This window comes from Vicugna pacos, chromosome 1, assembly GCF_048564905.1.
Source record: "Vicugna pacos chromosome 1, VicPac4, whole genome shotgun sequence".
NCBI lineage: Eukaryota > Metazoa > Chordata > Mammalia > Artiodactyla > Camelidae > Vicugna > Vicugna pacos.
In genome coordinates this window covers 123,275,275-123,296,814 of record NC_132987.1, presented here as the reverse complement: position 1 = coordinate 123,296,814, position 21,540 = coordinate 123,275,275, and the positions used below count along the sequence as shown (strand labels likewise).

General features: G+C 57.3%; 1 protein-coding gene across 1 annotated transcript; it reads left to right on the top strand.

Annotated features, from left to right (window-relative positions):
• The first annotated feature begins 7,017 nt into the window (after positions 1–7,017).
• On the top strand, positions 7,018–20,408 carry PTTG1IP (PTTG1 interacting protein). Its single transcript, XM_072970309.1, has 6 exons — positions 7,018–7,229; positions 13,675–13,727; positions 14,005–14,113; positions 15,904–16,078; positions 16,962–17,008; positions 18,668–20,408. Exons 1-6 carry the CDS (start codon positions 7,130–7,132, stop codon positions 18,712–18,714), a joined length of 531 nt encoding a protein of 176 aa, XP_072826410.1. The 5' UTR covers positions 7,018–7,129; the 3' UTR covers positions 18,715–20,408.
• The last annotated feature ends 1,132 nt before the right edge of the window (positions 20,409–21,540 follow it).

The following is a 21,540-nucleotide window of genomic DNA, read 5'->3' as shown; positions in this document are numbered from 1 at the left end:
CATGGGAGCTGGGCCCTGCGCCCCACCCCTGCTTGTCACACACTCAGAGGGTCTGCGTGGACTTTGGGCTATGGCATAGGGTTCTCCTTCCTCCTTCCTCCCCTGTTCCCCGTGCAAGGCCCTCTCTGTCCCTGTCCTTGCCCCACATCCCAGCAGCTTGCAGAATGGGGGTGGGGGGCAACAGGAGTGGCGGGGCAGTCCCACCACAGGGGTCCTGCTGCCGAGCCTGAACAGGGAAGATGGAAAGTGGGTGTCTGTCACCCTCTCGGCTGTCTACACCTGCTCTTGGGTACCGGGCAGAAGAGTTTAAAGTGAGTGTGTTTCTCACGTGCTGTTTCCTGGGGTGACCTGGAGGTCATGGTGACCAGGTGCCGCCCAGTCTTGTGTGATGCGTGGTGGGGTCCCAGCGAGGTCACTAAGACACATGAGTGTCCGCCGACCTCAGCAGGCTCGGTTTGGGCCCGGGTCCAGGTGCGGCCAGCGAGGGCCTGTCAGGGTGGGGAGGGCCGGGGCCCCCAGGGAAAGGGCCGTATCCTGGTGTTGAACGCCCCCTGCAGCCCCACCAGCGCCGCCGTTCCTGCATGTTACCGACCTGAGGGGCGGGTAGGTGTGAGTGCAGGGCGCCAGTTTGTGGATCTATATTCACGAACATAGAGACACTTTCAGGTGATATTTGCCCTTATTTTTTCCCTAAAGTATACAATTCTTCTTCTTCTTTTTTTTTTACATTTGGACATTTATTTATTTATTTTTTAACATTTTTTATTGATTTATAATCATTTTACAATGTTGTGTCAAATTCCAGTGTTCAGCACAACAATTCTTCTTAATGGAGGTACCAAGGATTGAACCCAGGACCTCATGCATGCTAAGCACACACTCTACCACTGAGCTGTACCCTCCCCTCCCCAAATAATTCTTTATTAAATTCCCAGCATAAGTCTTGATTTAAAAACGTGGATTCATTCCAAAAGCACATACGGAGGACCCCTCGTGCCAGTCACTGAGAAAACGGTGGGCAAAAGCTTAGACGTTCTCTGCCATTGCGGACACACACGGAAGGGCCACCACGCCGCCAGTGTATAACTATAAATGATGTGCACTAGGAAGGAGAGCATGGGATCCGGAACTTAGAGCAAGACTCACAGACAGTGTCCCGTGCCCACAACTGCTCAGTTGCTAAGAACTCTCGCTGCTGATTGTTCCCCTGAGGGGGGCGCTCTGTCTCCCACTCAGGCTGGCCTCCCCCCTGCTCCACCTGCTCACAGCTGCTCTGACATGAGCACGCTCTCCTGCCTCACCGTGTGTCTCAGAAGCTTCAGTGCAGCTTCTCATCCTGTCTAAGGGTTCTTATGCCTCTCTGTCCGTCCATCCGTCCTTCCATCTGCCAAAAGCCCACAGGCGATCCCAGCCCCACCACCCCACCACTCCAGCACCGCCTAGCATCTCGTTTCTGCCCTGTTCGAAAACCATCAAATTTGAAACAGAATAGCCAAAGATTAACCTCTGACCAAATTAGCAGCGCCCCTTCCATGCCTAGGAAAAGAAACAGGCTTTATTTGATCTTTCCAAGATGGGACAAAACGGAATCGCTTTCAGACATCGCTGGGCCGCAGGTCATCCTCTGTTCCCAGCCAGTAAATGTTGGTGGCTCTGCACGTGAGGTCTTGACCCTCCCGTCTGGACCCCGGGCAGGCCAGCGCATCGTCACGTGCGGTCTGCACGCAGAAGGTCCCCCCACCATGTCCCACAGGTATGCCCAAGGAAGTCTGGTACCTTCCCCCAGACGGCTCCATCACCTGGGGTCCCCTGGGTGTGGTCCCCTGTGTCTTTCCCCTGCATCCACGTCTACCCACTCAGCGGTAATCATATTCCCTCTCTTTTTTTTTTTTTGAGTATCTGGGGAAAGCATTTTTAAAAAATTTTTCATATTCCCTCTCTTACAGCTGGGGGTGGAGTTCTCTCATGACTCCTGGGCCCCCCAGTCCCCAGACCTCCAGCTGGGGAGCATGCCTCCCCCTCCAGCAGCCCGAGCCCGTGGACTGGAAGAAACCTCACAAGCTGTACCCACCAGCTCGAGCAGTGTTCTCATTCACCTCCTGTTTTAAAGGCAGATTTTGAGACTCGATTAGGGTCAAAATCCTCCATCACTTATCTACGCCACTCAGTGGCTTTTGTTTCTAGGCTGCAGGTGCATTTCAGTGAGCCAACATGCAGCTGGTGTGTTTTAGCCTATTTTAATGAAGCCTCCTTTGGGTACCATCATGTACTTCAGCAGTTTCTTCTTCACCAGCTCAGTCCCAGTGCCCACATGACCTGCTAAGTCCACCAGTCAGGCGGGCCCTCACTGTCCCTTAGCCCCCTGCCCCAGAACTGCTGGGCAGGGGGTGGAGTGAGCTCCACTTTCAGTGCTGTAAACAACACTGGGCTTGATGGAGCCCGCACACAGCCCAGACCCAGAATTCAGGACAGAGCTCCCGCACAAGCACGGGGCACACGTTGGAGGGGGAAGGGAGGCATCAGAATGGCGTGGGAGCGCTGTTGGCAGCCAGATCCCAGTGACCAGCGTCACTGGTTTTACCCTCGAAGGCCCTTCTCCTGGGGAGCCCCGCAGTCTGGGCAAACCCGGACAATGGGCCACCTCTGGTATAGGCGGTTTTCCCGCAGAAGCATGCGATTCACTCAATTCTCCAAGGACACTGACTGGACATCCCACAAATTTGACTCAATTCTGACACCACCTACCTGGCGATCTTACAGATTGAGGGCTTATCCCACAAGATGCCCCCATCCCTCAGGCGCCAGCTAGAGATCAGAGACTCCATTAATTTGCTGGAGCGGCTCACAGAACTGGAAAACAGTTTACTCACTAGATTACTGGTTTATTTTATAATAAATGAATAGCCAGATGAAGAGGTGCGCAGGGCAGGTTGTGGGGAAGGGGCATAAGCTTCCAGGCCGTCTGAGTCCACTCTCCTCACATCTGGGAGCTCCCTGAAGCCTGTCCTGTTGGGATTTCATGGAGGCTCCATCACCAGGCACGACTGATGAGTTCCCTGCAGCCCCTCTCCTCGCCCGGGAGGTGGCGGTGCAGAGGGCACTGACCGTGCCCCTGGCCACCAGCCCCCGTCCAAGCTGCTTTCCAAAGGTCACTTGTGAACAGACTCAGACATGGTTGAAGGGTTTGTTACAAACAACAAAGACACACCTTTATCACTCAGCACTCAGGAAATTCCAAGGGTTTAGGGACTCCGCGCCGGGAGCGGATGCAGACCATCACTATGGCACAGTATCACACCACCCTCGGCCCCTGCAGACCCATGGACGGGCACATGTGGAGGCATTGGCTTTGGGCCCCTACTCTTGGTTTAAATTCTAACTGCCTGAGGGCTTCTTACTGTGTGGGACTTGGGACCCTTCACCTGCCCACGCTGTAAGCACTTCCCAGCTCAGGTCTCAGCCAGCTGCGGCCTGGGGAGCCCTAAACAAACCGCGCCCACCAGGCGCTGACTTCATGGCTGGCGTGAGTGCACACACAGGCATGCCGGCCTTGCTACTTCTAGATGTGCCTCTGGTGACGTCGGCTGGGGTTGAGACCCGCTGGACCAGAGCCACGCTTCTCAAAGGCTGGTTCAGACCACGGGCTCAGCTTCACCGCGGATCTCTCAGACGCAGACCTGGGCCTGGGCCCAGGCCTGCTGGGTCAGAGGCTCTGGGGACGACTTGGGTCTAGCAATCCCAGTTTTGACAGGGCCTCCAGGTGATTCTGATGTACCCGATACTTTGAGAACCGCTCAGTAAAGCAAGCTGACGCAGGTCTAACTATGGACGTAACGGAGATCCTGTGGGTGGGGGCTGCAGGCGCTGTGTGTGCAGGAGGAAGCTCAGAGGCCGCTCCCCCTACCTGGGGCTTCCCAGGAAATCACAGCCTGGATGTAGGGAGGGGTGTCTGGGTGCATCCTCTTGGGCAGGGCCAGGGCTGGCTGGTACCCGGTGGAGGGCTCCAGAAACATGAACGGTAGAGTCAGTTGCCCTCAGTCCACTTCCTGTTTTTGCGACGTATTTCAGCTTGTTTTCAAGTAATCCTCTGGAAAATTTCCCACCTTGTCCCGGTGGGGCTGAGACACCAGGAAGGAGAGTGGACCCCCAGGGTGAACCCCGGGTCCCAGTCTAGCCCCACCTCCCACTGGCTGCATGACCCTGAAGAAGCTCAGTTTTCTGTCTTGTCAAAGTGCGGGTGGAGAGTCACTAGAGTCCCCTTCCCCTGGTCCCTGAGAAGGCTCTGAGGCTGGCGTGGGAAGGGCTTTGAGACTCACCACTGCTCGCAGGCGGTGGGCAGCAGACTGTCCTGTGTCTCTGTCCAGGGCTAACCCCTGGGCCCTGAGAGGCCCGACCTGACAGGGACCGGGGGCCCTTCCGGCTTGCAGCCCCACTGGAGCCATCCCTCGTAGCTGGGGTGCACGCTCTGTGCCGCCCCTTAATCTGACCGTGGAAAATGGGCTTTGTCCTGTCGGCACAGCCCTCTGCCTCAGTCCACCCCTCCCTCTGCCCCAGAGCTCCACTGACCCCTGCCTGTCTCAGGGCACCCACAGACCTTTCCAGATCCCTTCAAGGCTCCTTAGAGGTCTGAGGCCCTCCGTGCTCCCTCTGCTCAGCTGAGCTGAAAAGGAGATCTCCGCGGTGTTAACAGTCTCGGGGGTTAGAATGTCACCTGCCAAGCAGAAGCTTCAGTCTCTTACCCGGCCTTTCTAGAAGGAATTCTTTAACTAATAATGATGAAAAATCCAACGGCACAGTCGACCACCAAATAAAAACAACTCAAGTGAAAGTGTGTAGCACGTGACTCCAACATGCACGCTCTTGAGGTGGGGGCCCTGGAATTCCAGGACCGCCTCAGCCCACAGTGTCCGGGAGGCTGGTGGACAGCCCTCCCTGTTGCACGGAGGCTGGACAGTTATTTCTCCTAGGTTGACACCACTGTAACTGTGTCATTCTAATTCCCTAACCATTGCTCTTCTTGGGAAAACCATACATTCCTTTAATTCTAGATCGCAAACAGAGTAACCAATCTGTTTCTCTGAGAAGTCACTGTAGTTCATATTTTCTCATCCTGTGTGCTTTTAGGTCTTTCCGGTTAGCCTGAAGATCTTCGACAATCGAATGTGTTGAATCAATAATGCTGTCTCCTGCCTTTTCAAAAAAGGACTTGGGCTCTAGTTACTCCATATTTTTTGAACTTCCACGTTGTCGAATTGTCCCAAAACTCAGTTGTATTTCAAAATGCCATTGCTGATGGCACTGCTTAAGGTGTAGTAGGGGTCACTGTGTCTTGGTCAATGTTGACAAACGTCCAGCATCCTTCAAATACCAGTGAATTGCCGTTGTGTGTTTGTTAGGATGAAAAAAATGTTTTCTGGGGCCAGAGTTCTAAGCCTGGGCTGGTGTGTACTCTGTTCCCAACAGCAAATAAGTTTTTAAACATCTTTTTCATAACAGAAAGTCCAAACCAAATGGAGATATAAAGTATTTGAACTGGAAGAGGTGGGGCAGTTTACTGCGATCAAGGGCCCTTTGCTGCCTCACACACACAGGAAGGAACTGTTCCTCTGCAAGGACTAAGTGCTCAGTTGAAGACACGCTTGTTAAAACATGTGACATTCACATTGATATGATATCACAGACATGCAGGCACTGTGCGTGGTAGGACCAGGCTTCCTTCCCTGCATACGGTCCAGCACCAGCGTGACCTGGCTCGCTCAGGTCTGTTCTAAGAGGGAATGGCAGGGACACTGACACTCGGCATGACCTGAGACCCTCAGGTCCTCTCCATGCGTGACTCCGTGACCTCATGGTCAGCAGTGCTGTGAGCTGAGCTGTGGCACTTAAGCCAGGGTCATGGAGGTAGGAACTGGCAGGGTTGGGACACCAGCCTCACAGCCTGACGCACCGCTCTCCTGGTCCTGTGACCTTCAGCAGAGACCCACCCCGCTGGGTCCAGTTTTCCACAGCTGGTGATGGGGCAGGACCAGGTGATGCCACCTTTGGTCCCCACACATCAAAGGAGGCACAGATATGTGGCAACCATGTCCTCCTGGCTCAGAAAAGTCTTTCTACACTGGTCCTGGGTGTTGTGGGCCAGTTCAATTCTAACCAGTTGGGGCCCTCTCAGGGAGAGCAAGTATGGAAGATTTGGGGCCCCCCGCTGAACCCTGCATGCTGAGAGGTCAGTCGGGACTACACCTGCTTACCTGGGGCCCGTCAGATTCCATCTTAGACTGCAGAGCCCACTGCCCAGATTTCACTGCAGCAGCCCTTCCTTCGAGGGTTGAGGTAGGTGTGGGACAGCAGTGGAACCTGACACAGTAGATGACGCTGGGGCCTTGAATTAGATCCAACCGGCAGACACCTCCCGTGCGACGGACGCCCCGGGCTGGCCCAGGAAGCCACAGTCAGGGACCCCAGCAAGTTTAGGAGACGGGTCTCTGACCTCCCCGTACCATTCCCAAGACCCACTGTACTTTGGCTATGGAAACACAACCTTACAACGAAAGCGCCTGGGCTTCCGCATCATGTATCTTTATCAGTTCTCGACGCCGTCCCAGGACGGGGAGCCGGCAGCGGCCCACCGGCTCCCCGCCCCAACCCCGCCCCCGGCCGGAGCCCTGACTCCGCGGAGGTGAAGGGGCGTCCCGGGGTGGCGGGCGTGCGGGCACCCGGGGCGGAGGTCTTCCGGGCGGGGGTCGGGACTGAGCGCGCGGGCTTTGCGTGGCCCGCGGGACCAGCCCAGGAAGGACCGCAGCACCTCCACCCCCCGAGGGCCAGGACCACCGCGCGCCCGAGAGAAACGGCCTCGGGGCCGCGCAGGCGCACTGAGCAGCAACCGCTCCACCCGCCGCCCACGGCCTTCCCGCCGCGCAGGCGCGCTGAGCCCCGCCGCGCCGGGAGGCGGGCACCTCGAGCGGCCGGGGAGGGCCGGAGGGCGAGGGGCGGGGCCGCTGTTGCGCACTCTCCCGCCGCTGCCCCGCCCACTTCCGGCGCGGCTCTTCCGGCCGGAGGCTCCCTGGCCAGGGTCCGAGGTGGGGCGCGTCCGGCCGACGACGACCGACAGACCGGCGGGGCCGCAGCCACCATGGCGTCCGGCGGGGTCCGCGCGCCGACGCCGCGCTGGGGACTGGCCCTCGGCGGCGCCGCGCTCCTCCTGCTGCTTCTCCCGGCGGCCACGGCGCAGGGTGAGGGCGGGAGACGCGAGGGCGCGGGGTCGGAGTCAGGGGGGCGCGGGGCTGGGGTCACGCGGGGCGTGGAGGGCGGAGGGCGTGGACCACCGCCGCGCTGGGTCGCTGCCTCAGGCCCGCGTGGTCTGCGGGGGCGGCCGGGGGCCACCCGAGTGTCCGTCCGCGGGCCTGGCCGCCGCATGCCTCGGGGCGTGGGCGGCAGGCCGGCCCTTTGTCCTGGCTCAGCGTGGGACCCGCGGGGTCGGCCTGGCCGGGCGCACTGTCCTCTCGGTAACGTGGCCACGACCTTCTTGGAAGGAGCTCTCGGGTGTGGACTCGGAGTCGGAACTCGAGAGCTTGCTTGTCCCACAGCGGGTCGTGGTCAGAGTCCAGGCGCCCGGCCCTTCTGGAGGCGCGGCTGGCGTGTTGAGGGGACGCTCTGCTGCCCTCGGGGAGGCCCGTGCGTGGCCCCTACACTCACGCCCACGGGGCAGGGTAGACCCCTCCAGGGAGCTCCAGGGACAGCGGCCAGCGCTTGGACTTACTCTGCTCCTACACTCTCCAGACCTTCGGTGCATGGGCAGATGGCAGCCTTCCTTGGTTTATCCCACCTGTTCTTGGTAACCACCTGTGCCAGGTGCCGGGCCCACGGTGGCGACTGCAGGCAGGGGTCCTGTCCAGGCGCTGCGTTCTTGAGCCTGACCAGGAAACAGCAGTTAGAGTGCTGGGAGGCAGGTGAGGGGGAGCAGATGACCTAAGGGCCAAGGAATTCCAGTAACAGGTACTGCTGGAGGCGGGGTGGAATCTCGGGTTTAATCTGGGAGCGTCATGCTGGCTGCTGTGTGTGGCGTTCCTTGTGATCGCTGTGGGTGAGGAACAGAGCCCCAGGCTGGCCTAGCCACAGGCAGGCCTCCTCACACGCTGGGGCCCAGCCGGCCAACTCGCGTCAGCCCGGGCTCTGTTCACTTCTGTTTAGCACAGCAAAGCACCTTTCCTCTGTGACCTTACGGGGTGTTTATTCCAGTGCAAGACTGCTTGAGTTTCTTCTCGTCCGCTTCCTAACAGACTTGTGTATACACTTGTGACGCTGTATGTTAATGCAGCAGTCGAGTTTCACGGTAGAGGGAACTTCTGGTCCAGATTGAGTTTTCAGCACAAATGTGGAATCAGTACTTTTTACCCAACAGCGTGCACAGGAGCCAGGAGTCGTGATCGCACAAGAAACTCCTTGGCGGCCGACGGTGTGCACACCGCGATGTCAGGGTGTGTTTGCTCTGCCTTTCACACTGCCCTGGGTGCCAGCTGCAGGCAGATGCCCCGGGAGATGAGTAACTGCATCCTGTGGCCGTTTGGGAGTTAAACCAGACTATCATTCTAGTGTTACAGGAGAAAAGCAGCTCCTTTTCTAGCCACACTGAGCACTGAGATCCCCCCTTCCCATGTAGCGAGGGCTTGGTGTGAGATTTTTACTGCTTGTCATACCACAGGAATGTGACTGCACTCTTTAAGACATTTTTGTCTTCCTTGCAAGGATGCTGTGTGTATTAGCCTGGCCACCTTAGCGAAACAGAACCTACAGAATATGTGTAGCCATGGAGACAGCGTTATTATGAGGGGTTGGCTAGTGTGATCGTGAGGCTGAGGAGTCCTGTGATCTGCTGTCTGCAGCTGGAGACCCAGGGAGGCTGGTGTGTAGTTCCAGCCCGAGTCTCAAGGCCTGAGCCATTGGGTACGTCCCAGTCCAAGCCCGCAGGTCCAAGGCCAGGGGAAGAGGGGTGTCCCAGCTCCAACAAAAAGCACATTCGCGCTTCCATGCCTTTTTGTTCTGTTCAGGCCCTCAGCGACTTAGGTGATGCCCCCCGCCCCCCGCCTTGGACAGGACCCTCTGCTTTCACCCGTCCACCAACTCAAATGCTCGACAGAAACACCCTCCCAGACACACCCAGAAACAGTGTGGTACCAGCCCTCTGGGCATCCCTTAGCCCAATCAAGTTGACACATAAAATTAACCCTCACAGGTGTGTGAATTCAAACACCATCACACTGATCCCGAACCAGCCATCTCTGATGTCTTCTCTAACGTGTGCTTGGGAGGGGAGGCATCAGGCCCCCACAAGGTATGTGAGATCTTCAGGGGGAAGTTCATTGAATTAAAGAGAGCTTCCTGGGCTTTGGACCTGCTTTAATTGTGTGTGGGGTCAGACTCCATCCCAGAGTCTCATCTTTATATCCTGAGGGAAGGCCACCCTTGAAATGGCCTCAACCTGTTGTAGTAAATGGAGGGTCTAGAGGAGCTGGGTGGCGGCCAGCGCAGGGGGCGGGGCGGGGGCTCCTCGCCACAGGGCATGGATTTGGAGGGGCTGGATGTGGGCGCCATCCGTCCGCGTCTTGACCTGTGTTGTGCCCTTCACTCCTCTGCAGAGGTGGTAGCACGGCCAAAACTTCTTTGTTTAAACGAACTTTTTGCCCTGTTTCTCGTGTGATACTGACAGTGCAGGCACGCTCTGTGCCCTGTCACCATGCGGTGTGGCCACTGTGCAGATTCCGGGGCTTTTCCACTGCCCAGGGAGGGGCTGAATGCAGCCCTGTGGCCTGCTGTGCCCACAGTAAATATGTACTTTCTCATTTCCTTGTTTATGAAAACGTACGTCTTCACACGTGCTGACGTGTGCCCTTGGTACTGCAGCAGTCGCCTCACCTGAAACTCGAATGCGGCATGGATTGTTGTGTCGTAGCAGAACCTTTTCTTTTAAATTTTATCTTTTAAAAGTTTGTTTGTTTATTTTTTTGTTGGGGGGAAGTAATTAGGTTTATTTACCTTTATGGGAGGTACTGGGGATTGAACCCAGGACCTCGTGCACGCTAAGCACGCACTCTACCACTGAGTTGTACCCTCCTCCTCCTTTTTATTTTGGTTTCCCAAGAGCATGAAGCTCAATGTTCCCTGGTCACTGATAAGGAGGGTCTAAGTTGATTCTCAGCCGCAGGCCTTCGGAAGTCAGGACGATGACATTCGGCATTAGACCTTGGAAACGCGGCCGGAGTTCGCTGGCTGCGGGCTTTCAGCGCAAGGTTTCTGATTCCCGGGATGAGATGAGATGCAGAGAGTGACCTTTGACCTCCTGTCTCTGAACAGGATAGCAGATGGTCAATGCATTTTCCTTTCTGCGCAAGACCCCGTGGGTGTTTCCAGAGGCGAGTAAGGAACAGCCTTCTGGGGCGCTGAGCTTCCTTGGGGAGGGCCCTTGAAGACTGGCGCTCCTGCGTGGAGAGCCTCCCTCCCGGCCTCTGTTGACTCACACTGGCCCAGGGGAACAGGGTGGTGGTGTGTGTCTTTAGCTCGTGTAGGGCCAGCGGTAACGGGGACCTGGACATCCCTGTGCCGCTTGCCTCCTCCCGCCCCCGCGGCCGCCCTTGCAGTTCGTAGGAAGGACCGGAGCCAGGGCTGTTTCCCGCTGTGCCTCCCCTGAGCGCTGTTTACTGAGAAGCGGGTCAAAGCTGCAGAAAACGCTGAAGGAGTAAATAGCGCAGCGAAGGCCTGAGTCCTTTCCTGTTCCTGCAGCCTCTGCCACCACCTGTGTGTATCTGCTGGTGCCGTTTTAACCAAACCCTTTGCAGGCAGTTGTGCTGTGGCCGCTTACCCTCGACTCGTCAGGGAGCATCTCTGAGAACAAGGGCGCTTCTCCCCAGAACCCGCACATGCCAGCACGGTCTGGGCGGCGCCCCGGCACAAGACTTGAACCCGCGATTGACATTATCCCAGCAGCGTCCGCTGGGCCCAGCTCGCGGGCCGCCTTCCGTCTCCATGTCTCTCAGTCTGCGCTCACTGGCCTGGCCGCTTCTCTGAGGGCCGCTTTGTGGTCTTGGCGGGTTTCTTCTGATACGACTCAGATACGTTTAGGGAGGATTCAGCCCCTTGCGACTGTCCTCCCCACACCCTCTGGCGGCACCTGCTGTCACTTGTCCTCTTGTCATGTGGCCGCAGGTGGTCGTGGGGATGCTCTCGATAACTTTTCAAGTACTGATCTCCCTTCCCAAGTATAAACAAACCAGGAGGGGCGCTCTGAGACCGGCAGGCCCCGCGGTCTTAGCGTCTGTGTTTACTGCGGTGGAGACTCTGCTCGTGGTCCTTCTCTGCATTTATTTTGTGTCAGTGTGAAACCTTGGGGCATTCAGGAGGTCAAGTCCATGACTGTCATGCACCTGGGTGGTTAAATTGTGCCGGTTTGGCAGGGAGGACCCTCCAAGCTGCTTCTGGGTCCTTTGCCATTTACCTGTGAGTCTGCTCCACTTTCCGGCACAGCGAGCTGTCCCAGGCTGAGCTTGTCCCTTCTCGGCCCCAGGTCTGGAATCAGCTGTTCTCTGCAAGGAGCCTGCTTCCTTTTAGTGGAAAATTACGTGTCCAAGCCAAGACCTGGGCAGCACGCCTGGCCCTCTGCTTCGGGTGTTGTCCTTTCTTGGCGCTTAGTGGGCAGAACTAGGAATCGGCCTTTCAGTGATGTCGTCCTCGCTGCAGCACCACGGGGCTGCTTCTCCTTCGCCCAGGTCAGGCCCCGGGGACGTCAGCGGTGACCCTGCCCCTCTCCCAGCAGTGCTTTGAGGAGTGAGAGGTGTTTCAGGGGTGTTAATTTTCTTTACCTTCCTGGGGCTGAACAAAATCTGTTGTTTTGAGTACTTAAAAAGTTTAAAATAAGCTTCAGCCCAAACTAGCAGCACGCCGCTAGACGCTCTGAAAAGAGGACTGTCTGACAACAGCCGCTGTATGGTGGTATGTTGTGACGGATGGGCTTGCGTTTCACTTTGAGTGAAGTAGGATTTTATTTTTTTAAAATGGAATATAGAAGAACTACACCATTGAATAGAAACACTCCTCAACTATTTCAAAGTAAGTTCACTGTTTTAGTCTCACTTAGTAAACATGATGAATAAAATTGTCACTTGAAGTGAAAGCTCTTTTCCCCTACAGTTACTTATGAAAATCTTCAAAAGCACAGGAGAGTGGACAGAACTGGACAGTGAACACTCACACGCCCACCGCTGGTTTTATCTCGTTCTGCTGTACGTCGTCCGTCCGGGTGTCCGACTCCTCCGGTCGGTGCATTTTGAAGTTGCGGACATCTGCGCTACCCCCGCACCTCCCTGCGCGCGTCATTAATGAGCTCAGCGCGTGCCCGTTTTTCCTTTGAGATCAGTCTGATAGAATGCAGGGATCTCACGTGTGCCTTCGGGTGAGTGACCCCTGTGACGCTGGCCTCTCTCGAGCCTCACAACCTCTCGAGGCTCTCCAGTCCATCCACTGCAGGTGGCTCCGCCTGCTCCTGAACAGCGGGCCGTGCGCCGTGGGCTTTGTGTGAGGCTTCTGAGTCTGCCCGTCTGTAAGCTCCATCCGTGTTTTATGTGGACAGCGCGCTTCTTTTTAGGGCTGGAGAGTGTCCCGTTGGGGGACTGTACCAGTTTCTCTGTCCGTCCTCCGATGACCTCCCCTGTCCTCTTGCCCCGCCAGGCGCAGCATGTTGTGGGGGGCGCCAGGCAGGAGGAGCCCAAGGGCCCTGGCAGGGAGCCCGGCAGTGCCCAGGACCACGTGGAGGCCGCGGCCGAGCGGGGCGTCCAGACGTCTAGGCTGTTTTCAGGTCTTGGCTGTTGCTATGTGCCAGGCTGCTGCCACCTCCCCGGGCGTGTGTTCTGGTTTCTGTCCACGGCCCGGGGTGGAGTTGCCGAGTCCGGGGCAGCGTGTGTGTGTGCAAGTGCCTGGGCTGCGCTGCTCTCCGGCCGCGCATCTGAGGCCCCGTCCGCGCCAGCGCTTGGCGTCGTCAGTCTTCTGGCAGGTGTGCGTCGGTGCCTGGTTGTGACTCTGGTGCTGTCTGCACTGGTCTGTTCCGCGAGCGTGTGTTTTGGGGGTGGTGTGGGTGAACAGCTGCTGTCGCTGGTGTCCTGGAAGTCATTCCTGCACTAGCTCCTCACTGCTGGTCAGCGGAGCTCCAGAGCTGTTACCTGCCTGGGGTCTGACCCTGCCCGCGGCAGCCGTGCTGTGAAGGGTGCTTGGAGCCCCCACCCCTGCTTCTCCGGGAGGGGTGTGCTCTGCGCAATTGGAACCGCCTTCTGCCTGGTGTCTGGGGGCGTGGGCCAGGGTTCCGAGGCCTGCTGGAGTCCGACCTGGCACTGCTGTGGCCTTTGGTTCCAGACAGTGTGCTCCTGAGCCAGGGGGGCGTCTGCAGACAGGGGTCTGCCGTAAGGGCTCTGCGGGGGGATGGCCTGCCTTGCTGTGTGGTGCCTCCCTCCTGCCCGGGAGACCCCACTGGTCAGGGCACGTGTGCGCGGCCTGCTTGTCCGCCGGGGCCACCTACAGGGGCTTGGCAGCCACTGCTCGTGTGCCCCGAGGGCTTGGTGCACGAGGGTGCCGCCCAGCGCCCTCCCCGGGGTTGCCGCCCCAGAATTCTCAGCGATGTCTGTTCTTTCCCTGCAGCTTGTTCTCAGAGCACAAACAGGACCTGTGAAGAGTGCCTGAAAAACGTCTCTGTAAGTCACGCGCGGTCAGCACGTGACCCGGGAGCAGACCGCGTCCCCTTGCTCCAGGGGCTGCATGCGTGCAGGGATCTTTTAAGTGATGGTTATTAATAGCTTTTCTTAGGCATCTTAAGTTGTCTCCTGAAAGAGGCCTGGGTGGGCAGGAGGGGTGGAGCCGCTTCGTTGGGGTGGGGGCCAAAGAGGGAGCAGGCAGTGTGGCGGGACTGGGGGTCGGAGGCCGGCCATCTGCCTTCAGTGGTCACACTGCGAGCCTGACCTTCTCTTCCAGTGTCTCTGGTGCAACACTAACAAGGCGTGCTTGGACTACCCGGTGGCAAAAATCCTGCCCCCCGGTTCTCTCTGCCAGCTGAGCTCTGCACGCTGGGGCGTCTGCTGGGGTGAGTCCATGTTTTCATTGCTTCTCACAAAATCAGCACTGCCATGAAAGTTCTGGTTGTGCTCAGTTAACCTAACAGTGCACCGCATGCCACACAGGCTCACGAAGGGCAGGAGGCAGGGGCGCTGGGAGGCAGGCTTGGTAGTGACTTGGGGGTGCGGTGCCCCCTGTTCCTGAGAGAAGATGCAGTTGACTTGTTTGGCTCGTTCCTCGGCTGGCAGGGACCTGAAACGGGCTGTTTCTGAGCAGGAGCTGCTCCTGGTCCCCGGGATGAGGAGGCGGTTGAGGGGACCTTGCCCTGGGGGCTGAACAGTGGGGAACTGGGGCTGGGCCCCTGGGGACCTTCCTGGCCCACGTGGTGCTGTCACGGCAGCGCCTCACCCTGACTCAAGCCTGTGCTGTAGGGGTTTGTCAGTCTTGCAGATAATTGTGCAGTCATCTTACCCAGTTCTCGGCAAAGTTGTTTTGGGGTTTTGATCATAATGATCTTAAGAATATATGTTCATTTGGAGAAAAATGAAACCTTCACATTTGCACCCTGGTCCAGGAGCAGCGTGTCTCTTTGTCAGGTCCTGTGCGTCCCGTGGTGGGTGTCCCGGCCCTCTGGTGCAGGGCCCACAGGGAAGGGGGCCCGGATTTTGTTTCCCTTCCTGATGCGATTTTGGTTTTGCTGACATAGCTGGACTCAGCTGCTAATTAGAAAAGCTGCTAGGGGTAGGTGTGTTTTGAGCCCGCTGTCCCTCGGGTCGATCTTACCAGCTTTTAGACTTGGCGGCTCTGGAGCTCCATTGCAGCTGCACCTCTGCTGGTGGGGCCTCCTGACACTGCTGTTCCCGGCGGTTTTTGCATGTCCAGAACAGGCCAGAGGAGGAAAAGCACGTGATTAAAAGCTCAGCAGGTGTTTGATCAGATGTAACCTCTGTTCCTGAGGGTGGGTGCCTTCACGCTGGTGGCCTGAGGTGGGTCTGGGGAGGGGGCACCGGGGCACATGGGATCTGCGCTCCTCCCCGAGGAGAAGCTCTCACCTTGCAGACCCCGCCCCAGCCCACCCCGAACCAGGAAGGCAGTGGGATCCGAGGTAATCAGCTCCATGTGGTAGCATAATTTGTAAGTTTGGTTCCAGGGGAGAGTGGCGCTGCTATGGGCCATGCTGCTCCTGTCACAGCGTGTCCTGAGCGGGCTCCCTCCAGAGCCTCCCAGCCTCTGATCAGCTCTGGCTGGACAGGATGGAAAAGTACTGACTGGCTGGTTTTAATTTGTGAATCCCGAGAGAAGTTGGGAAGACCTGAAACCTGTAAACGTGTGTGGTCTCTGCAGGAAACCCTAAAGTCATCTGAGGGCCATGAGCCCTTTTTAGGCCCCTGGCGTCCCCTGGCCGGCCTGTGACTCCGGCTTGTGCTCTGGCGCCACTGTCAGAGCTGGTTCCGTTGGCTGTTGGCTGCAGATGTGACCGTCGGCTCTGACGCTGATGACCGCAGAAGCTGCATCAGGCTTGACTTCCTGTTCCACACCTTCCACGCGACTGAGTTTAGCGTGAGAGTCTCAGCACACACCTGGGCGTTCTCTTTCTCTCTGGTTTAGCTGACTTCTCGGGCTTGAAACGGCCTTTCAGTGGCAGGTGGTGGGAATAGCTGCCTGCTGCTTCAGCCCTTCCTGGTTAGTGGGCAGGTTGCAAGAGACGGAGGAGGCGGCGGTCCTGCTGCCGCTGCCTTGCCCCTTGCTCTGGAGGCCCCCCCAGGAGGGGCGTTGCCAGGCGGGTCCCTGCACTCACTCTCGCGTTTGCCCCTGCAGTGAACTTCGAGGCCCTGATCGTCACCATGTCGGTGATTGGGGGGACCATCCTCCTGGGCGTCGCCGTCTGCTGCTGCTGCTGCTGCTGCAGAAGGAAGAGGAGCCGGGGGCCCGACAAGAGCGAGGAGAAGGCCATGCGGGAGCGAGAGGAAAGGCGGGTCCGGCAGGAGGAGAGGTGAGGTGGCGTTGGGGAGGCGTGGGGAGTGACGCTTCTGTGCCCCAAGTTTCCTCCACGTGTGACATGCAGGCATGTTGAGTGTCTGTGGGGTTTTCTTGGTTGTGGCCTGAAGGATGGGGAACCGGGTGCGGGGGGCCTGGCTGGTGGCCACCCCCCGGTGTTTGGGGGCTGGCAGGATGTTGCCATTTACGGCTAGTGGCTGCAGGTTCTACTGAAGCAAGTGGCAAGGCTTTGATGGCCCATCCAGCGCTGTGTGAGCGGGGGCCCCGAGGCGGAGGAAAGCTTTGGACCGAGGTACCCTGCCTGCCTGAGATCTCTGGGGACGGGGACCCTGGAGTTGGGCCTCCCGTGTTGCCAGTGCTCTGACAGACACGTTCCTGGTCATGGGGCGCTTGGGTGGGGGTGTGCAGGGGGCGCTGGGTGTGCATTGCGGCCCCAGGACTGCCCTTGGTGGCAGGGGAGGCGGGGATCACCCTGCCTGAGGAGGGGCCGGGCTACAGTGGGGGGAGGTGCTGACCTCACGCCGCTGGCGAGGGCTGGGGCCGGAGAGGTGTCCACGCTGTCACTGACAGCCACCTGCCCCCGTCTTCCAAACCAGGCATGAGGTTTTTGCTGATTGGTTTGTTTTCTTTACATGAAAAAAAAATTTACAAATCTCAGTACAGGGTGTTTGCATTGCTTTTATTGAAATGAAGACTCAAAGGAGGTGACCCTGGAGCAGCCTCCAGAGTCTGCTCGTCCCCGTGGGAGGGTGGCCATGGCCGAGCCGTCCCTGTCTTACCAAGCGAGCCCACAGCCAATGCCGAAGGGAGTGAGGGGCACGGCTGTTCACATTACACTGTGTTTTGATGCTGGATGAGATTTCTTTTTGTTTTTTTAGGAGAGCAGAGATGAAGTCAAGACATGATGAAATCAGAAGGAAATATGGTAAGACTCTCCATCTCAGCCGGCAGGAAGTGGGGTCTGGCCACCTAGGCTGTTTTAAATGTCCATGGGGTCTGCTGTGGGGTGTGGGCTGCAGACCCGGCCCTGCAAACAGAAGGTCCCCACCAGGAGAAGTAGCTGCCTTTTGTCCCAAGTGGCGCCACGGTCCACCGGGCGTCTTGTGAGATGGAGCCTTCGAGCATCTCTCCCTAAGCCAGCCTTCCTGGCCCTCGTCTGCTCCTGAAGTGTTGGGGTTCACGGCGGCCCGCTAGCACCTGACTTCCACCCGCCATGGTTGCGGCCCTTTCTTGAAGGGCAGCCACCCTGAGTCCGCGCTGCCTCGGTTTCCGGGAGCTAGTCCCGGTTTTGTTTTGTTGTTTCTTTGGGGAGAGGGAGTGTTTTCTCAGTGTTTAGTTGGTTCTGTACTGATTTTTGGCGTGTTCTGCTCCCCGGCGCTTGGTTTCCCATGAAATTGAAATCACAGAAAGGAGCTTTTGGCATCTGATTAACATTAACATAAATAAAAGGCGAGGTGAATGTGTGCTTGTGTGTGTGCACACACACACTTGAACACAGAACAGAGTGTCTTTCCCTGCCAAGCACAGCACGGTGCCGCCCCAGGCCTTTGCCTGACGAGGCCTGGCCAGGGAGAAGGCCTTTCTGTAACCATTGCCGAATGGCTTTATCCCTGTCGTGAAGATGGTCAGTTTGGCCTCTGATTGCACTGATGGGATTAACTTGTGCCCATCGAATGGTCTGGACTGTGGGGAGCCCGGAGTTCTGGGGGAGGTAGGAGGGCACGTGAGGGCACCTGGTTTGTGTAACACACGGAGCACAGCGCAGATGGAACCCTCTCCTGGTCTTTAGAAGGCATTTGGTTTCCTAGTCACGGAGCAGTTTATGTCTCTTTTTCCCTCTAAACCAGAAGTCGAGCCAGGAGCTAGGTCCCCCCACCCCCCGTGGCAGGATCTTAACAGGACAGCTTGCATTTGATACTTGGCAGTGGTAGTTCTTTGCCCAGAACCCGCAGTGTGCCTCCCCCCGGGCTGAGGCCCGCCCTCTTCCTCTGACTGGTGGGCACCGTCCCCTTTGCACCTACCTTTTCCCCATCCCCCCCCCCAAAAAAACCCATGGTAAGTAGGTTTGTTGCTCCTGATGTGCTGGGTTCATGGTACAGATTTTTAAAGAGACGAAGAGAGTGTGTGTCCATAATTAAGAGAAAACTCCTGGTTTCTCCGTGTTTAGCACCTTCACACTTAAGTCGATGGCACCTTGTTTTTGTGACCTTACTTCTGAAACTTAATGAGCATTTTTAAGCATATTTAAATTGAGGCGATTTTGTTCTGTTTTTTTTTCTGCATGAGCCAACCACTGAGGGAAAAGATAGTGGCTTTAAATTTCTTAATTTCTCTTTGAGAGAATCGGCAAACAAGGCTCTGTTTCTTAATGATCTATTTTTCTTAGAAGTTTTTGTTTCCAGTAAATTTCACTTCAGTTTTAAAGTCACCTGTGGTTTGACTTTCAAAAAGGTTAAGGTAGCACTTGAACCTGCGAAGTCCTGCTTTTGATCTCCGTGACGCTTCAGATAAACTTTACGTGTTGCTCTGACTTGTGTGTCCTGCTGCCTCCGTGCCTTTGTAATCAGGCCTGTTCTGTTTCCAGGTTTGTTTAAAGAAGAAAACCCGTACGCGAGATTCGAGAACAACTAGACGCAGTTCCTGCGCGTCCAGTGGCCTCGGCGCCTCTCCCGGGGCTGCCGCCCTGGCCCCTGGCTGAGGGGCCGTCAGAAGCCGCGCTCCCGGCACAGGCCTGTGAGCTTCTGTCCCTTTTCTCTTGTTTCTCTGCTTAGTCCCTGAGACAGGAAGCCTGTCACGGTTTTCTTTGTTGTTTGGTTGTTGACTTGAGGAGGAAGCCTGCACATTCCATCCAGCCCTGTAACCCGTCTGGTCTGCGAGCTGCGTGCAGACCCCCTCCCCTCCGTCCCCCGCCCCGCATGCAGCTCAGCAGGAGGGAGAGTGTGTCCATGTCCTCGTGGAACCCTCGTTTCCCCAGAACCACAGACGGCTTTCCATGGACCCGGGTCCCAGGACACAGCCTGACGCTGCTTGGCCGCGGCCACACCAAGTAGCATTGAAATTTCTTTTTTGAGTAATTGTTGGATTTTATTGTCCCACCTAAAAGATTCCATCAGAAAACTTTACTAGCAAAGTTCGGACCACATACGGGATGGCTTTTTAATTTGTATCTTTCCTGGAACATCAAGTGTGAAACAGCCTCTCCGAGGGCGGTACTCGGGGATCATAGCTCCGGCCCCACTGACAGCAGGGCAGTCCCGCGCCCTTACAAGTGCTCCCTGAGTCTTGGGCCCGCCCTGCCTGCCTGCCACGGTCACTTAGGGATGGTGGGTGACCGCAGGTCCGCCTTGGGAGGAAGGGGCCGCGCGCTGGCCACCTTCTCCGCTGGGCTCTGTGCCCTGGGGGCGGCGTGTGCCGGGCGGTGGGACGGTCCCCACGCAGCACAGGGGGTGCCGGCACCTGTCCCGCTTGTCAGACGACCCAGCTCCCAGCCTCGCCCCTTGTCTCGGGCACATTCGAGAAGCCCCTTCAGAGGCAGCTTCTTGAGAGGGCTCGGGGCCTGTCCGATGCCTGGGTGCTGCATGCAGTGGTTCCACCTCCTCCAGGTCAAGGTGCGAGACTTGAGTTAGTAGTCCGAGTGCCCTGGTGGGGACAGCAGGCCGTGAGGTCACCGTGAGCTGCCTTTGTTGAAAGAGACCTGAAAATAGTCCCAGTTGCCCAACTGCTTTGACTTAGAGAAACCCTGAGCTTTGGAAGGTGGGAGGCTGGTGTCCGCCCTTCACTCCGGGTCACAAGTTAGAGTCCGATGAGCCTACATGGCCACCGCGGTAAGAGCGTCAACAGACAGCTGGGCGGCCGGCTGTCCACGATGCAGCTCTGCGTCTCAATGAACGGTTCTGCCCTCAGGCCTTCACCAACTGAGAAACAACCTTAGCAAACTCTTCAGTCTACTTCTCTGCCTTCTCGGGCATCTGATAGCGACTTAGAGTGTGAAACGTGGCTGCGTGTTTTATAGCAGCCTGCAGATTTTTACTTTCTACTCTTTGTTTATAAAAAAATTTGTGGTAGACTCCACTGAGCTCGATATTAGCATGGTAGTTTCTGGAAAATTGCTCTTCCTTGGCCCTTGGCGGCTGGGCTGAGAGCAGGGCCGTGAGTCGGGAAGCAGGACGGAGCCCCTGGCCCGGGCAGTGGCGTCTCGGCCGTGCGCTCCGACTCAGGTGTGCTGGGAGAAGCCACGTGCTGTAGCCTCGGGGGGACCGTAACGTCTGAGTGCCTTAATCACTAACCAGTTTCCAGTCAAGGCTTTAATACACGCTTTTATTGAATATGCTTTGTGTTCCCTGTGTTTCATTTCTGGCTGGTGTGAGCATGATTCCTGGGGGGACGAGGACGGTGAGGCTGTCGAGGTGAAGATGGGCACCGTGGGCCATGTGAGCACATCCCACTTTGTACCCCGGCTGCGCCGTGTGCTGAACTGTCCCTGGCCTGGCGCCCCCACCCCAGGGTCTCAGTACCTGGTCCTGAGGAGCGGTCTCCCCTCTTCTGAGGTGCTGCTGAGCCGTTTTTCTAGTGCCTCAGTCACCAGGACTCTGGACTCCACTGTCCTGCAGGTCAGCCTGTCCATCCGTGGTCCCCGTGGGAAGTGCGGCATGACGCAGCGGAAGGTCAAGTTCATGGGCAGGTCAGCCCCAGGCTTTTCGTTCTAGAGTGTTGAGTGATACAGGCTACATCTAGCGTGGATGGGGCAGAGGCAGAGTGAGGTTGTGTCTCGACCTCCGGACCCAGGCAGAGGTGGCCTTGTGCCTGGCGTGGCCTCGTTGGAAACTTAAAGTGCCCTGGATTCAGTTAAGAAGTTTGCAGTCTGATTATGGTGAGGTCTCTGCTCTGAAAGGAAGGGATGCTGAACAAAGTACTTGTTGCAACGTCTGCTCCTTAGGACAAGTCACTTTGTGCAGGGTTAAAAAGCCCTGCACTCGACCTGATGGGTACACAGTGGCCACGTTCCCGTGACCTGGTTCTCGGCATCCTTGGGCTCATCTGTGTCTCGGCCTCCTGGTCCGCTCTGTTAGTGCTACGTAGAATTCTGGGTCAGAGCATCCGTGATGTCTGCTTTACGTATATGCAGCCTCTGCCAGATTCCCCCCTGAGGGGCATCTGCCTGGAGGGGGTCTATGATGCTTCTCGAGACAGGGCAGAGGGACGGGGCCCCCTGTGATTTTGCCAACATCTTGACTTAGCAAGTTATTCTGAGGAGACAGTTCTCAAGGACCGTCCCAGCCGGAGCAGCAGATCCGTGTGTGGTCCAGGAGGATGGCAGCCTGGGTGCGGGCCCGGGTGCAGAGATGGCAGGAGGGCGGGCTCTCGGGGAAGGCGACTCCAGCCTGCTGCCGCAGTTCCTGAGGAACGAGGCTAGCAGGCGGGTGGGACGGCCTGGTCGCCCGTGTGGGGGTCCCAAGC

Excerpts from the sequence above, each read along its gene's own strand:
- PTTG1IP (XM_072970309.1), top strand. The coding sequence starts at position 7,130 with ATGGCGTCCGGCGGGGTCCGCGCGCCGACGCCGCGCTGGGGACTGGCC. Across the intron at positions 14,114-15,903 it reads ACGCTGGGGCGTCTGCTGGG|TGAACTTCGAGGCCCTGATC; the intron begins GTGAGTCCATGT and ends TTGCCCCTGCAG. Across the intron at positions 17,009-18,667 it reads TGAAATCAGAAGGAAATATG|GTTTGTTTAAAGAAGAAAAC; the intron begins GTAAGACTCTCC and ends TTCTGTTTCCAG.